Source organism: Strigops habroptila, chromosome 6 (genome assembly GCF_004027225.2).
Source record: "Strigops habroptila isolate Jane chromosome 6, bStrHab1.2.pri, whole genome shotgun sequence".
NCBI lineage: Eukaryota > Metazoa > Chordata > Aves > Psittaciformes > Psittacidae > Strigops > Strigops habroptila.
This window is the reverse complement of record NC_044282.2, coordinates 74,810,243-74,827,612: the sequence shown is the minus strand read 5'-3', so window position 1 is coordinate 74,827,612 and position 17,370 is coordinate 74,810,243. Positions and strand designations below refer to the sequence as shown.

General features: G+C 40.9%; 1 protein-coding gene across 1 annotated transcript in view; it reads left to right on the top strand.

The window, feature by feature from the left end:
• ACYP2 (acylphosphatase 2) overlaps positions 1 to 16,996 on the top strand; it is a 45,934-nt gene extending 28,938 nt beyond the window's left edge. The window contains exon 4 of the mRNA XM_030489234.1: positions 15,992 to 16,996. Within this exon, the coding sequence (XP_030345094.1) occupies positions 15,992 to 16,106 (115 nt within the window). The 3' untranslated portion in view covers positions 16,107 to 16,996. The remainder of the gene's footprint in view (positions 1 to 15,991) is intronic.
• The last annotated feature ends 374 nt before the right edge of the window (positions 16,997 to 17,370 follow it).

Sequence of the window (17,370 nt, the reverse complement as noted above, 5' to 3'; positions counted from 1 at the left end):
CAGTAATAAGGAGAGAAAAAGTGGTGACAAAGATTTTTCCACATGTAAATGGATTGGAAAGCTCCCATTACTCTGCATTAAGTGCTCTTTGCATCCCCCTTAGCATCTATGTCTGTGCTGGGATCTGGTGTCCAGCCAGGTTTCTATCACAATTGTGTAGCTCTTCTATTTAAACGTAGCAACTTTGACCTGCTTCTGGTTCCTGTTAAAACTATAGCCATGGAACCAGTTTTGTCCCATGTGCTCATAGTAAGTGTAATTGGATTAAAACTGTGCATTCAGATCAAGGCCTGAATTGTTTATGCATAGTTTTCTCTATGGTAATTTGTTCTCATTGAGGTTCTCCCTGTTATTTCTTTTTTCCACTGTATGTTTTTCCATCTCGTAAGGCTTGTGTACGTTTTTAGGTAAGAGAAGATGATTTTATTATCTCCCAAGTGCCCTTTTGCTTCAGGGTTTTGCTTGTTTCCTACTTGGTAGTTGCTGGTCACACCAGCAGTGTATAAAGTGTAGATCTGGGAAAAAGGCAGGACTTTTTCCCTAATAAAATCACTGGTTTGCATTTGTGAAAGATTAGAAACTATCATCCCTTTATCCAGTTCTTGGATGCCATCCAGCCTTTTGGATCCATCAGTGCTGTGGGTTTTGGAGAGAATCCACTTGAGCAATTTGGAGTGTTCTCTGTCTCCAGACACAGAAGGAGCAGAAGATGTGCCCAGCACTGTAACTCAGGTTGAGTGGATGGAGTCTAAGGGGTTTTCTGGACCATCAGTTACAACTTGATTACTTGGGCAGGGATTTTGGCTTTGTTTCTGTCATTTTACTGCTTCTCTAAGAGCAAGGCAAAGCAGTAGATATTAATGTTTAATAGAATATTGTGAACCTCAGCTGTAATCACATTGCTCTTTGTCTGGATTAAAAAGGGTGTTGCCTCTTCAAGTTCATACTGGATTGTGTTGTCTTAAGAGGCTAAATCCAGATTTCATGAACTAATATACTTAATCCTTGGGTGAGTTGTATTGAGATATGCTTACCAGTTGGTTGGATATATTTGTAATGGGTCAGGCTCTTGGGCTGAGATTTGTTATGAGTGAATATCTAGAGTGGGAAATTACTTCAGTGGGTGGTGAGCTCTCACAGACCTTCACTGAACTGATTCTTGACATAGCTTGAAGATGAAGCACTGTTAACAGCTGAAGTAAGAGATGGACCTATCGGTATTTATGAACTTTGGGGCTTTTTCTTCCAGCTTTGGAAAGCTAAGTCATGAAAAATGACTTAGTCCAACAATTAAGCCAAAACTGAGGTGGAAATAATATTTTTAAAGCTGAAATGCAGAGTTTTAGCTATTTTGGGGGATAACATATTTAAAAAACATGGTAGTATTATGCATATTGTATCAGGTTATAAAGGCAAATAAGTAAAATTGCATAAAGGAGTAAAGGTTGTTTCTATTAAGGACAGTGGGAGAACACAATTTGTACTACATTAGCAAAAAACCTGTCAATACTTGAATGACAAACTCTTGTTTCCATTGTTTAAGTAAACCAAAACCCATGTAGGCAAGGCTGTAACATCCTGTGTTAAGTTGAAAGCCAAAAGGGATGGACTGTTTTAATTAAATAACAATCCTTTCTGCTGCATATAAGAGAAAAAGTTGTTCTCTAGGAATAGATACTGCCTGCAAGTAAAAAAATAACTCCTACAGCTCTTTTATGTGAAAAGCTGTATCCTTCAAGTAATGAAGGAACAGGAGGGAAGTTAAACATGGGACCTCGACTTGCAATACAGTTGTTGCTGTATTGATGCTATGCAGTACACACTGAGCATTGCACAGAGGTGCAGGGGGGTTAGGCATGCACTTTTCATACTTCTAATGAAAGTTCCATGGCTAAATTCCCTGGATTGCAATGAGAACTGAGTCAACAACTGTGTGCTGCATTGTTTATGGCATTAGATATGTTGAATTCTAGGAATCAGCATTACCAAGTATTCACTGTCTAATGAATTGCAGCACAAGTCCTTGGTGGCTGGATTTTGACATCCGTTGACTCTGAGTACCAGCGTTTCCAGTCTCCTGGAGTTGCTTGGTGTTCCTAAATAATTGAGCATGTGGTTTGGTGTGTGTGTCCAAGAGGAAATGTGCTCAGTGTGCTCTGGTGATTAAGATAGTGTTGGTGTTCTAGAGTTTGAGGTCTGGCTTGTCTGATCCTTATCTTTAAAAATGCAGGTCTTTTGAATTGGAAACTTACATATGTTTGAGATTACATTCTAGAAGTGTCACAGTAAAGATCTAGCTCTATGTATGTTCTTTTCTACACTATGTATAATGCAGGTTTGGCCCTACAGAGGATGTATCTACCCGTCTTTACACAGCGCTAGCAGTTGTGTTACTTCAGACATCTTTGCATGTGTATGTTCTAATGACAATTGTGATAGAATCCTAAGGTACTAATTTCTCCAAATACAGGAAGACAATTCAGTATGTCAGAAACAAAACTATCACTTTGCACTTCTTGTGTTTCTGTAATGTGTTGCATGAGATGGCAATCATGTGCTTGTTGGGGGTATAAAGGGTGAAATTCTGGTTCTGTGCCATTGGAAAGGCTGCCACTGATTTCTGCAGGGTGAGAATTCCACACAGTTGGGCTCTTTTTCTACAGGGAGTGCTCTGGCACAGCCATCCCCTTTCCCTGGAAGCAGCATTGCTCCCCAGAGGAGTAGCAAGTAATAAGAAGACAAGTATGAGTGTGTGATCTTTACTAGTATAGCTGGAGTAGTAGCTCTACAGAAGTGAAGTTATTCCCAAGTTATGTAGTAAGGGAAGTATTGGTGGTGGGGAAGCAACCCATAGAGTTAGGAGAAATGGTGAAATTGCATGGTTGTCTAAGACTTAGTCAGTTGTAACTCATTCTGTGTCTTGCGTTGAACCACTTCACTGTACAGTTCAGAGGAACTAGTTGGCTTTGTGTAGCAGAAAGACTTGTGGCTTCTGGTCATGCCTTCTGCTTCTACCAGTCCTACCAGTGCGTAAGACAGGAAGAAAAGGCTGATCAACAATTAAACGCTGCTCTGAATGGTTGGGATTCCTCTACTGCCATAGATTTCCACCATGGTGCCAGTCAGGTAATTCAGGCTTCTCATACATGAGCTCTGTCTTTCTTCTTTTACTGGTACCCAGTTGGAGACCGTGGAATGCAACTTGCAGGAGTGATGTGCACTGAGCTCCTTCCTGACCTCAGTTACATCTGTTTGCTGGTGAAATTTGTCATATGCTCATAAATACTCTTAAATATCAGGGCTTGCTTATCTCAAAATGGCCATTTGAATTCCTGAAGGCTTTTAGTGTCTTTATCTGGAGCCAAATCTGTGGCCTAGTCACCCTTTTCATCTGAAATAGTCTCTTGAATCTATCTCTTGAATCTCATTGCAGCTGTTGTAATGCAAAGTTCACATTTAGCTGGTGTGATTTATGTAGTGCTTGGACTATTTCTGGCCAACAAGGAAGCTGGAGCATGCTCTCATTTGTACAGTGTCCATATGGTGACATGAACTGTTCTGATGTTAATTTTGCAGAATGATAATTTCAGAGCAGCTCTCCCTAATCACCCACTGCTGATGTTTGCAAGCTTGGATAACTCCTCCTCCTCCTAAATTAGTAGTTCTCTTGTTTTGCTCCTAATGTCTTGGTGTGGCAAACAAGGAAAACATCTTTTATTCTCTATGCATTTATAAATGGCCAAACAGACCTTTGTGAGCAAATTCAAAGAGCGTGAGCGCATCTTCTGAGAGGTTTTATTCTAGGAAACCTGCCAGTCCTCAGTGCCAGCATTTCAGCTCTCTGCCTTTGGAAATCCTTGTCACTGTGAGCACCAAGTAACTCAGAGTTCATTTTGAAATGAACTATTTGAAACACTTAGTTTTTTTTCTCACTTTAATGAAGTAGTAACTTTGGGCTGTATTCTGGATCCCTTAATGTGTATGTTGAGGCAGCAATGTTGCGGTTAACAAGGAAAAAGGCCAAAACCTGCACACAGGTGATCACCACACCACGACCATCACAGGAAACACTCGGGAAAGACATAATGCAGGGTTTGTGAGTATAATAATGCATTATCCCAGTGCTACGAATCCTGTTGGAGAGCCCTTTCTGTGGGGTGCACACAGCTTTGTAATGGGAAACAAAATTGGTTTCTCTCTACAACTGCCTGACAGGAGGATGGAGCCAGGAGGGGGCTGGTCTCTGCTCCCAAGGAACAAGGGATGGCACAAGAGGAAACAGCCTCAAGCTGCACCAGGGGAGGTTTAGATGGAGCTGAGGAACAATTCCTTCCCCAAAGGGTGCTCAGGCATTGGAACAGGCTGCCCAGGGCAGGGCTGGAGTCACCGTCCCTGCAAGTGTTCACACCCCGTGTAGCCGAGGCCTCAGTGCCATGGGTTAGTGGTGGCCTTGGCAGTGCTGGGGAACGATTGGACTGGATGAGCTTAAAGGTCTTTTCCAACCTGGTTGATTCTGTGGAAGTGGTGAGCCATGAGTAGCCTGGTAGCAGTCAATACTCATGCTTTTGTGCCTTAATGAAGCACTGGCAACCAGCTACAAAACCTAGTTTTGTCAAGCATAATATTAATGAAATATTTGTACATAACACATTTCAGTAAATCTGAAATAACAATTTCAGTAAAATCACTGGTTTTCTAGGGTTTTTTGTAGTTCTCTATTCACACTACAAACCCCTGCAGTAGTCTGCAGTGTGAGAGTGATCAGTAACAGATCTGCTTTAACTGTCCAGGCAGGATACAAGTCAAAAAGGGGAGGAAGGGAAAGAAAGAAAATGGCATAAATTACAGAAACCAAATGAGATGCTTGATTCTTCCTGACAGCCCCTGAAGCTTGGAGGAAAGATGGAAAAACTGGGAAGATTTATGAGCTTAGGAACATATTTATACTTGGCCATTCATCCAATGCTTGGAAAGAAGAGCATAAAAAATCAAAACCTGTTGTATATTAAATTACAACATATTGCTCTGCTGGTGTTGCTTCCTGTGTGAGACAGTAGTTGGGTGGCATTGCCTGAGCAATGCTGTCGAAAATCTAATGGTGGAGATGTTTAATTATGCACACGATTTTACCTAACTCTTAATGCTTATTAAAACAACCCCTAAATCTTAGTGTTTCACTATTAAAACATACGTTCATAGCTCACTGCCCATAGTTCCCCTGACAATGTGTTTTTGAACAATTGCATGGAAGCCAAACAAGTTATATTGGAGAATCATAGAATGGTTGGGTTGGAAAGGACCTTAAGATCATCCAGTTCCAACCCCCTGCCATGGGCAGGGATGCCTCACACTAGACCATGTTGCCCAAGACTCTGTCCAACCTGGCCTTGAACACTGCCAGGGATAGAACATCCATCCAGAATACTAAAGAGAAGCTGAGATTCAGCAGGTTGAGACCCATGTCAAAGGAATATGCAGTTATCTTAAAGAAGGGATCAATATGTTTTCTAAAATGGAAATTCTTTGCAGTGGAGAACATTGGCAGGTCACTGCACATGTAATGAGCTGGAGAAGGCTTCCTGGGTCTGTCAGTGTGTTAACCCAGAACCACATCTCCTCCTGATGCACATTTCTGCTCTGGCAGCTTTGTGTGAAGCATAAGTGTGACACTTCGTGCTCATTAATAGTGATTAACAGCAGCTATTGAGGAATACTTGACAACAGTATGGCCCAGTTATCTTCCAAAGCTGGTTTCCTTTGTTTGGGCTTTTTAGATGTTTATTTCTTGTAAGTAGTTGTAGATCTTTGTTTAAATGTTATAAAACCAGAGGTCAGGTCTTCCTCGCTGGCCTCATTAGAAGTGTTGCTGTTGACTTCAGTAGAAGAATGAGATGCTCTCTTCAGTAGAATTCTGCTTTTCTTCTCATTTTTGAAGTCTGAAGCTCTCAATACAAAAAGTACAGTTAAAGGGCAGATTCTAATGAGTAGGTAGATGTCCAAAACAAATGGAAGCTTAGGAGGAAAGAACAAGCCCATTATCTTCATAATAAAAGAAAAAGAAATTAAATCTGCTGGTTTACTTTCTGTAAATGGTAACTCTGAGTAGCATGTTCCATAGTTGTCTTGAGAAGGTGATAGTGGAGGATTTCCAGTCTGGGTTTATTTCTATAGGATTTTTTTTCTCCCTAGGAAGAAAATCTCTATTTCTTGATTCAATTTATCACTGTGGCAAATAGGAAAACATGTTTTTAGATAAATACTCAGAAAATCAGGTTTAATAAAGCTCTGTAGCACAGCACAGGAACCACTGAGTAGCAAGAACATGTATCAGCTCTTATTTCAATAAATATTAAAAGCCTTTTTCAAAATGACAGTTTTACACAAAGAAACATTGAACTAAAGTACATGTTCATGCTCTGATGGCTTCCCTAAATAGCTGGGAGCTTTGATGTCAAGTGGTTTATTTCTACTAAGAGAGTAGATTGCTACTGACAGTTTATGGACCTCGGGAATGGGCTTTGCCATAGGCATGCTTGCAGCTCACAGGAATAGTTGTTTTTCTATCAAGCTATTTATGATATTAATAGAAAGTATAAAGACCAACTTGCTTCCCTGTCAGTGTTCAAGGCCAGGTTGGACACAGGGGCTTGGAGCAACCTGCTCTAGTGGAAGGTGTCCCTGCCCGTGGCAGGGGGTTGGAGCTGGAGGAGCTTTAAGGTCCCTTCAACCCAATCCCAGTCTGGGATTCTATGATTCTAACAATTAGAGATGTTACAAAGCTGACTTGAATTATGTGGGTACGTAGGAAAACAAGTAACCTATGGTTGAGGGTTATTTTTGGGTGTCTCTTATTCAAGATCTCAGCTGATATATCCAAAATTCCCCTTATCAGAGTAGTTTGGGATCATAAGTTGAAGGGCTTCTTTAGGTGATGTATTTAATACCTGCAAAGATACCATGTTATCTTAGGGACTTCAAACCAAAGTGCCTGCAAGTGATATGATAAATTTCTGGAGCTCAAAACCAGTAGAGAAAAACAATCTTTATTATTAGGTCTTTTGGAAATGGTATTTTTAATGTATATGAAGTCATAAGAATAATATCATAAAGAAGTAGTATGTATGTTGAAGAATGCAAAGAATTTTTTTCCTGTAAATGTAGTTCAGTTCTTTGGGATTTGCCAGTGTGGAAAGATGTGGTCGTTCTATAAGGTCTGTCTGTCCTTCCATAGAGACAGCATGTAGAGGCTTGGCACATCTCACTTTGTGCTGCCTTAGGCTGCTTTTTGTGTCTGAGGGTTTCAAGGGGGTTTTATTTCCAGGGAATTTTATATGTGTATGACAGGGGTACAGTGTTACCTGCCTTGTGAACACACCACACTGAGTTCATCTCAAGAACATGCTCTGCTGTGCTGGAAACCACAAATAGCTCTTGCAGAATAAAGAACATAATAGCTGTAACATATCCTTATGCTAATCTTTTGCTTCCTCCTTATTGTAGCTATATTTATAATGCAAAAAATAAGAGCATTATGAAAGTAAGTCTTGACAAAGCCCAAATTTCCTATTTGTGTTAAATAGAAGCAGACTATTAGCTAGTACAATGTACTTGGTGTTTTTCTGAGCAGTTCTGCTCTCCAGTATAACATTGTTAAAACATTTTCCTGTTCTTTTCATATATTAAAACATCTACTATTTTATATCAGAGTTGCTATGAAAAAAGCTCCTTGAGATGGCAGGTTAAGGTGATGGGTGGAACTGCTTCCTTTGAAAGTGTGCAGCTTAAATTAACTCATGTAATGTAAAGCCAGTGGAGAAAATGGAGCTGAGCTCACTGAATGCTTAATAAGAACATTTCAAAGCACTTTCACAAGCTCTAGATGAAAAGAAAATCACAACTCTCAGTTGTTAGGTATTTTTCTGTCAAAAGCATCCACATCTACAGGGGCCAGGCACTACGGGTGTTGCAGTTAGCTTGTCTTTAAAGGTGATTTGTAAGTCCCAACATACGTAAATCACTTGGCCTAATGGTCTCACACATACATTTTCCTCTTACTATTATCCAAAGTGGTTATTTGAGCTTCAGATTGTTTTGGCTGAGATTTCTGTGACAGTCTTAGCGGGGAGGTTTGTGCTATAAACATGTTTTATGTGTACAAAAGCAATTGTACATTCGCTTCAGCAAAAGAAGCAGCCGGATGACCACGTACTTAACCTGTGCTCACATGTAGATGCTTATGTGAGGTATGTCGATGGAGCAGTCACTCTTCTGTGGCTGGGAGGGAGCCAAGCTGATAGCTCCTGAAGTACCCAAACGCTGCAGTGTTGTAGGGGAAGGGGAATTCATGTGCAGTCACTGCAGGGCTGGAAATGTTCATTGTTCTAACTTAGACTTGCTCAGTGCTCTCTAACATGCTTTAAAGCTGGGGATGCTTCCCTTTTAAGATGTCCATTTTTAAGTTTGGAAATTGCAGCTTCTTAATGAAAAACTTTGCAGTTTTCCAGTCTTCAGCTACTCCAAGGGCTTTGTAAAGCAAGGGAGGCTTTGGAGAGAAACAGCAAGAATCCCAGTGGTGCTGGAAGGAATTCGCTGTGTTTGGTCTGGCATTATTTTTCCTTCTTGCATAATAAATTAATCTGTTTTTCTGTGTAAATCTCTCTTCTGAGAATTATAGAGAGGACACAGCAAGTGTGGTAATGTGGGGGTTGGTCCTCACATGGCTTTTCTGTCTTTGTGCCGTGCTGAACCTGGTTACCAGTGAACAGAAAAGTGTTGTCTGTCAAATGCTTCATTGCATTTGTCATCTCCCTTTACTGTAGTGCCTGTTTCCTTTTTACCAGGCTGTATAACAAAGTGGGTTTGAAGTAAAGCTGAATTGATCAAAGTGTGATGATTCATTATGGAATTCCAACAGGGTTGCTTTGAAATGGCCAAGGTAAGGGTTTAATTAACATTTTTAGGTATAAAATTGATGGTCAGAGGCAATAGGACTTTACTCATTGTTCAACTCCACAATACAGCCATTTGTTTTAAACACCATTATGTGGGTGATGGGTGCTAAGCAGTTCAGAAGCTTTTCTTCTCCTGAAGCCTGGTACAGCACCAGTTCCTCTAATTTGAGCTTCCTGTGGCCTTAGATTTAATAGAAGTGGAATGAGAAAGAACTTCGAATTGCATTCTGTGCAGTGAAGTGGGGTTAGCCAAAATCCCTGCTCTGCCTTCTGAGCCAAATCATACCCTGCAGAGGCAGACATACTACAAGGGGAAATACAATCAGTGTTTGCTGCCTCTGGCTTTCTGGTATGTCTGCTGCTTTGGGAAGATAGGACTCAAGCTTAACAGGAAATTCCCTTTTGTCTCGTGCTTTCTGTAGGTCAGTGTGGGCACAAAACCTGTTTCAAATTACTGAAATGGCTGGATTTGGCTTTACTTTTCATTTACTTCTTTATTCTTACTTCTTGGACCAAATTTCTGCAACATTGCTTAGGTTTTTCTGATATAATCTATGAAAGAAGCCAAATGTGACTTGTGTAACATGGATTAAACAAAGAGGGATTCTGATAACTTTTTAATAAAAATATACTTCATATGATTTCATGTTTAAGTAAATTGCTAAATTCTACTTGAGGTTTACCAAAATGGTGAATAGGAAAATGCACAACAGATCTTTGTTGTATACAAGAAAATACCAACTTCAGACTTGGTTTCTTTTACTCTCAGATAATTCCTCCTCTTTAAGAGGTGGAGACATTTAACATAGATCAGATCTGAATAACAGTAAATCTGAGGTACATAGAGCCAAATTCTGTGCTAATGCAGACTAGTAATGATCGCTTTTACATTAAAGAATCTTGCCAATAACACAATGTGCTGAACATTAACATGAAAAAGTCATTTTTTTCAGGTTTATATATAGAAGTGTGACACCAAAATATGTATTTGAAGCTTATGCAGTATGGTGCCACACAATATAGAATCCCAGACTGATTAGGGTTGGAAGGAACCTTAAAGCTCACCCAGTCCCAACCCGCTGCCACGGGCAGGGACACCTTCCACTAGAGCAGGTTGCTCCAAGCCCCTGTGTCCAACCTGGCCTTGAACACTGCCAGGGATGGGGCAGCCACAGCTTCTCTGGGAAAAGTCTGTGCCAGCGCCTCAGCACCCTCACAGGGAAGAGCTGCTTCCTTAGATCTCACCTGAGCTTCCCCTGTTCAGTATGTCTTCAGTATATCAGATTCTGTTGCTTTGCCTTTGCTGTTGACATCACTTTCAAATAGTACTTGGAAGAAAAGCTCATGATGTGGCCTCTGGAGAAACACTGGCCTCGAGTGTGACAGAAAAGGAAAGAGTAGAAACCAGTTCACATTCATCTGACAGCTGTGTTTGAAAACACGAAGTCAAACACTAGCTTTGATTAAATATCTCTTTCTCTCTTTTCTAAAACAGTTACAGAACTTGTGCTAAATATCCAGTGCTCCAAGAAATCCCTGTTGTGGGGATGCCAGATCAACTAGTGAGCAGGCAGCAGCAGCAGCACTCCTTCACTCCAGACAGGCTCCTGCTTTGCTCTGGGGCACTGTGCCTCTGCCTGAGCAGGTTGCTCCACTTGTAGTCCACGTAGAATACTAGTTACTACACATATAATATACCTAGGTACTTGTCCTGTATCATCAGAGTGCTACTGGCTTTCTCCTTTTTGTTGTAATCCTCTGAAGTTACCCATCACGTGGCTTTGATTTGATGGACTGTGATGGGCTCATCCTAATAAATGTGCTAAAATTCCCCTCTCGCACTTTGCTGCCTTCTCCCTCTACTACGTCCCCCTTCCTGTTGCAGGTATGTGTATGCAAAAGGCTTCAGGCTTCTACCCCAAGCTAGAGCCTACTTTCTTGAGAGCTAACAAAATTACAAGGAACAGGGGACGAAGGCCAGTAAGAGCAAGTTGAAGGTACATTAGTCCTCTTGACCTTATTCTACACCAAAACATTAGTGATTCTCCCCAGCATCCCTCATGTATTTTCTTCAGAACCTGTTTTCTTCACCTTACTAAGGCCTTAATTGCTTTTGCTAAAGTTGAAATGCTGAATGTGTTTGGGTTTTTGCTCAGGCTGCACGGATTCAAATCACGTCAAACCTCAGTATTTTCAAACACACTTTTGTTACTGAGGTTTTTATCCTTCCTGCTCCCTTTTCACAATATAAATCTTGTTTTCAGTTTCCTGTTTTACCATCAGGCTCTGGCAGCAGGAGCAGAGGTATAGGGGCAGTGGAATGGCTCTACAGCAAGCTGTGAGATACCTTTACTATACAGGCTACTAGAGGCTTTACCTAGATATGAGTATAAGGTTTATAAAAACCAAGGTTTAAGTAAAATGTTCCTAGGCCTTGTAGGGAAAAGCTTAAAAACCATGGCTGAAGTTCTTCCCAGAAGCCAGATAGTGATGAAAAAGGATTCCACATTTCTTCTGCACACATTCAAATATGAGGATTTATGAAAACATGACAGTGCTGTTACAGAATACAACAACATTTTGGAGGTATTTCATAAATATTTGCAATCCTAATCTATGGGCTGCCACAGATATAAATACAGTCTTCAGAAAGCAATGTTCTCCCTGGTATTTTATCTTAAACAAAGGGAAATAAAGTCTAAACAGGCCAGTGCCTTTATTTTCTCTCCTAAATAAAAGCACACATTTCTCTTGTTCCATGGTGACCCTGTGATTAAGGTGAAGAGAAACAAACATATTCCTAAACTGGGCCTAGCTCACAGAGTATTAATGCTATAGGTCACTTCAGGGTCCATTTCTAGCACTGTAGACTGTAAATTGCTCCAATCTTGGGATAGCACAAGAGGGATGTGGAGCTGTTGAGTGAGTCCAGAGGAGGCCCCGGAGCTGCTGCGAGGGCTGGAGCAGCTCTGCTCTGGAGCCAGGCTGAGAGAGCTGGGCTGGGGCAGCCTGGAGAAGAGAAGGCTCCTGAAGGGGAGACCTTAGAGCAGCTCCAGTGCCTAAAGGGGCTCCAGGAAACCTGGAGAGGGGCTTTGGACAAGGGCCTGTAGGGACAGGCCAAGGGGAATGGCTTTAACCTGCCAGAGGGGAGACTGAGATGAGCTCTGAGGCAGAAGCTCTTCCCTGTGAGGGTGCTGAGGCGCTGGCACAGACTTTTCCCAGAGAAGCTGTGGCTGCCCCATCCCTGGCAGTGTTCAAGGCCAGGTTGGACACAGGGGCTTGGAGCAACCTGCTCTAGTGGAAGGTGTCCCTGCCCGTGGCAGGGGTTGGGACTGGATGAGCTTTAAGTTCCCTTCCAACACAAACCAGTCTGGGATTCTGTGACAAAACAGCTTGGCTTTTTGCATACAATAAATGAGTTATTACAAAAGCTTCCTATGGGTATCAATGGTTCAATACAGAGTCCAGCACAGGAAAGGTGGCATTGTTCATTTACGAGTACAAGGCTGTTTTTTCCTGCATCAGTTACTTTTTCCTTGTCAGAAAGATTTCAGTCGGAAAGTAATGCCAAACAAGCCATTTATTTTAATCTGTTTTATAGCATAGACTTCAGTTAAAATAAATCTTATTCAAGGAAATAATCAAGTTACTGCCTGTAGTACTCAAAGCCCATGGGCGTGCTGGTGTGATTCTGCATCTCGGAGGCCATGCTCACTGTTCTGTTGCAGGCAGCTTAAAGCAATGTCCTCATTTGGTTCAGGCCTGCCCACGTGAGGAGCGAGGTGCAGGCTGTCTTTCTCACTCCTGAAGAGAAGTGGGTAGCAGCAGTGAAGTTTCAAATGCGTACTATAAATGGCAAGCTAAAGCTCCAAATGCTGGTAATTGCAGCAAATCTCTGGCACGTATTGGGGGATATGAAATCCATGGCAAGAAATGAAAGAAAATCAAGAAGGCAGTGTGAAGCAAGAGGAGGATACGGAACCTTTTCTTAACTCAGGTCTGTTGATACTAATAAGAGTTCAAAGCATTTAAAAAATACTCCCTTACCAAAGATATTTGAGATGCAGATAAATGAGGAAACAAGTGTAACCGTGTACTACTGTGTGCAAATACTGATGTCCTGCTTTCTTAGCTCGTTGAAAACGTGCCTCTTAGTGCTCAGGGAATGGTCTGTCACATGAGGAAAGTGAGGAAGATCGATGAAGAAAGTCTTACTGCAAAGTATTAGTACCTCAGTGAAGGACTGAGCCCCACAGACACGCAAATCCCAGGTAGGGAACAGCTCTGTAGCACTTCCGTCACTACCTCTTGTGTTAAATAAGGAGTAAAATACATGCATCCTATAAAGGGTGTCCCTGGAGCTGGATTGTTTTAATATAGTGTATTGTATATATTGTATTGTATTAATATGTATTTAATATTTTCATATGTTGTGCTTTATCCTTATTCATGTGAGAGTATATTGAGCTGACAATCGACAAAGTTTGCTCTCTGTAAAGTTTGTAGTTACTTTCTTCATGCAGTGGAACTTAGGACTTGGAAGCAGGTATGAATGGATTTTGGTCTTATGTACAGTTGCAGAGGCTGGGCAAGAAATATTTCTTCTGGTTGTGTCCGGGACAAGCTCACCTTTAAAATGAGAAGGAAAAAAGGAATAAGTCTCTTCACTTGTAGATGCCACATTAGTCTTCTAAAAATAGTACAGATTAAGTAATTCAGTGTTTCAAATACATGTTCTCTTATTCAAGATCATACAACTATATTAGAGACTTCTCTGCTACACCCAAAAGGGGCTTTTCAGGTCTTTCATAATGTGGAATAAAATGGACTGGTCTGTGACTGGGCTTTTCTCCTGTTGAAATATCTGGTCTGCCTTTAGGGCTTCAGCATGGAGTGGAAAGTTGGGTTCTCTTTTTAAACTTGTGTACTCCTGTTCCTGTGTTTTATACTGCTTATCGGAAAGTCTTCGTCTGCAACAGACGAGAAGGGAGGTTGTTCACACCTTGTTCTTTGTGTTGTGAAGATGTGCATTGATTTTGATTGCTCTATACTAAATTAAGGCTTGTCACTCTTCAAACATGAGATGCCCATATCTGGTTTGTGTTTTCTAGGAAATCTTTCCGTGTAGAGCCTCTATTTAGTGGTCAAAGAGAAGGAGCTCGTGGAGCTCTTTGGCACTGCAAGTCTATAATCCACCAAGCATACTCCTAGGGTTATATTTCAAATATACAAGTAGTAGAACATATCTGCTGTCTTCATTAAGTATTATGGAGGTACATTTACTCATAAGGAACTGTGAGGAGTTTCAAGGAAGAGATTAATTGCATTAGTCCTGAATGCAGGTTTGGAACTGTCTGTGCTGGTGATGAGACAAGTCTAATGAGGGACTAACACAGTTTGGAGAAAAGGGCTTGTTTCTGATAACCAGCCAAGAGATTTGTGTTCTGTGCTGTTAATGTTGTGTCAGGAATTGTCTAAAAATAAACCTTTGTCATATAGGGTTTCTAACAAGATGCATTTCTGTATCTCAGGTGTGTTTTATTTACTGGCTCGAGATAAGTGACCTCTGTGCACTGTTCTCATTATAAAGACATCAAAATTAAGTCTCGCTGCAAGAGCATTGCATTTGATAGTGCTCAGTGGGATTTTGCAAAGGATTATTTAATATAACTGTTAATAAGACAAGTTTTATGGTCTTCAAATTGGAACTCTGGAAAGGGACTTTTTACAAGGGCATGTGAAAAGGGGGAAGGCTTTAAAGGGGACAATGGGAAATGGTTTTAACCGCAAAGAGGGGAGATTGAGATGAGCTCTGAGGCAGCAGCTCTTCCCTGTGAGGGTGCTGAGGCGCTGGCACAGACTTTTCCCAGAGAAGCTGTGGCTGCCCCATCCCTGGCAGTGTTCAAGGCCAGGTTGGACACAGGGGCTTGGAGCAACCTGCTCTAGTGGAAGGTGTCCCTGCCCATGGCAGCAGGTTGGGACTGGAGGAGCTTTAAGGTCCCTTCCAACCCAAACCAGGCTGGGATTCTATGATTCTATATTTTTAATACTATTCACAGTTATGTATCTATGTATCCAGTTTATGCATCATTAAAGTTATAAAAAGTATTCGGGTAAAATATTTTTTCCTCAAATATAGTATATTAAAATACATTCTCTTTTCTATTTCTGAGACTTTAATACAACAGAAAATACTGGGAAAGTAGGATTTTTACATAAACCTCCCTGTGAGCAGTGTTGTCTGCTGCACTTGGAGTGTTTGTGGGCCTCTGTCACACAATAGTTTATCACTGCTGTGAAACAGCAAATCACTGCAGGGTAGGAATACAGTGGAGGTGTGTAGGAGCAGCCTCCCCAGTGCCAGCTCCAGCCTCTATTACCTGATGGCAATTGGTGTTCAGTGCAGGTTTCCAGTGTGCTGTGGAGGAAGGCAAAGCCCCAGCATAATTAAATCAGATCATAATGCAAATACATGCAAAAGCCTCACTTAAAAATGCCTGTATAAAATACAATGTTTATTACAAATTAGGATTGCTTTGACACCAGTTTGGTTTTTATTTGCTTTATGTCTTTTTGCTGGTTGTGAACTTACTCATTTTCATTTCAGTTTCCATTTCTTTTAGTTGTCAGAAAAGGGTAAACTGGCTGTTAGAGTTCATTTTTCTTAATAGTTTTCAATTAGGGTTTTTAGGTCCTTGCTACAAGTGTAGGATAGAATCTGCAAGGGTAATTATACCTATTTTAATGCTATTAATAAGCACTCGAAAGGGATCATTACAATAAATCTGCTTTAGCCTTTTGTCAGACATATTTTTATGTAATATTGTGTAAGATTTCTGAAATACTGGTACCTTTTAACTAGTTTGGTTTGCTTTTAAAGGAGAAAGGGAGGGGAAACAGAGAAGAACTAAGCATATTTGGGGTAGTTTCCTCATTGAAAAACTACTGCTTATGGCTCTTAAAAGGGAAGGCATAGGCAGGAGAATAAGCCCCACATGTGCAGCTCTTTCTGTGCTAACCCTCCTTTCCTTTTCTTGCAGGAAATCCTGGCTGACTAAAGTCGGAAGCCCAAGTTCTCGCATCGATCGAACCAATTTTTCCAATGAAAAGGAGATTTCCAAGCTTGACTTCTCAGGATTTAGCACTAGATACTAATAGAAACCATCACTGAGCATAAAACTGTGATGTTTCTGCTGCATGATAGTCTCTGGGCCTCCATAACATGTCACGGGAGCATTTGGATGCTTTCCATAGTAGAGAGAAATAGAAAAGGTCCCTGTTCACATGGAGTAAGAATTCTTTGTTGCTGTATTAGACATTTAACACCATGAATGTCAATATCTAGTATCTAAAATGCCAATATCTAATTTATTACATTTTGAAAGCTACATGAATGCTTGAAAGTGTCAGTGATTACTCGTGCACAATGAGACTTGTTATATATAACCATATGGCACCTAATCTTTACACTGTGATTCATATTTTAGATGCAGAATGATGAAGTTATGTTCTCCTGTTTGTAATCTCACCAAAAATCCCACCAAAAATCCTTAACTGGAACACTGAGAGATCTAATGTGTGTTATAGACCATGTTAGTTGTCATAAGGAGTTAAGATATAGTGGTAATTTAAAATAAATGTATGTTTATTCAGACTCAGACTAAGATTACCTGACCAGTTCTGGTTTAAAATTCTCTAGTAATTCAGTATAAGTGATTCAGATAAGTAATTCTAGTAATAGTTATTCAGATAAGTCATGAAACGTGATGGTGAATGTGTGGTCTTGCCCCTTATTCCATGTCTACCTACAGCTTACATCTACACTGACCATAAAGGATGTTTTAATCTTTTTGGCTTTTTGCTGTTCTTACTGAAATGGAAGACTTCAGTTATTTTCCTTAAGGATGTGTATTTGGTCCTTAGTTAACGTATGCTGGAACCTAATTTGACAGGATGCACCTACACACATCATGTCAAGTACATGAAAGGTCCTCAGCAACTTGAGTTCTGTGCTTGCAATAAATACTGGAGAAGTGTTTGCGGTATTGGATCTGATTCTCATGTATAGTGCTCTTTTCACAGGCATCAGGGAGCCTGTCAGGGCTGGAACAGAGCTATTCCCTCACTTCCGAAGTACTTCTGTGTCAGGATTAGTACATTCTGGCAGACTTTGGCTACATCTCTTGTACCCGAGCAGGCAGCTGCATGATCTTGGTGTACTCTCAGTTGGTCACGATTGGTGTGGTCATCCTGTGATGGAGGCTCATGCTGGAGGTCCCTCTGAGAAGTGTGTAGCACATAAAGCACAGTGTGCTACACACTCTGAGAGGCATGTAGTAAATAAAGCACAGTGTGCTACATGCTCTGAGAGGTGTGTAGTACATAAAGCACAGTGTGCTAAGTGCTACTGCTATGGGCA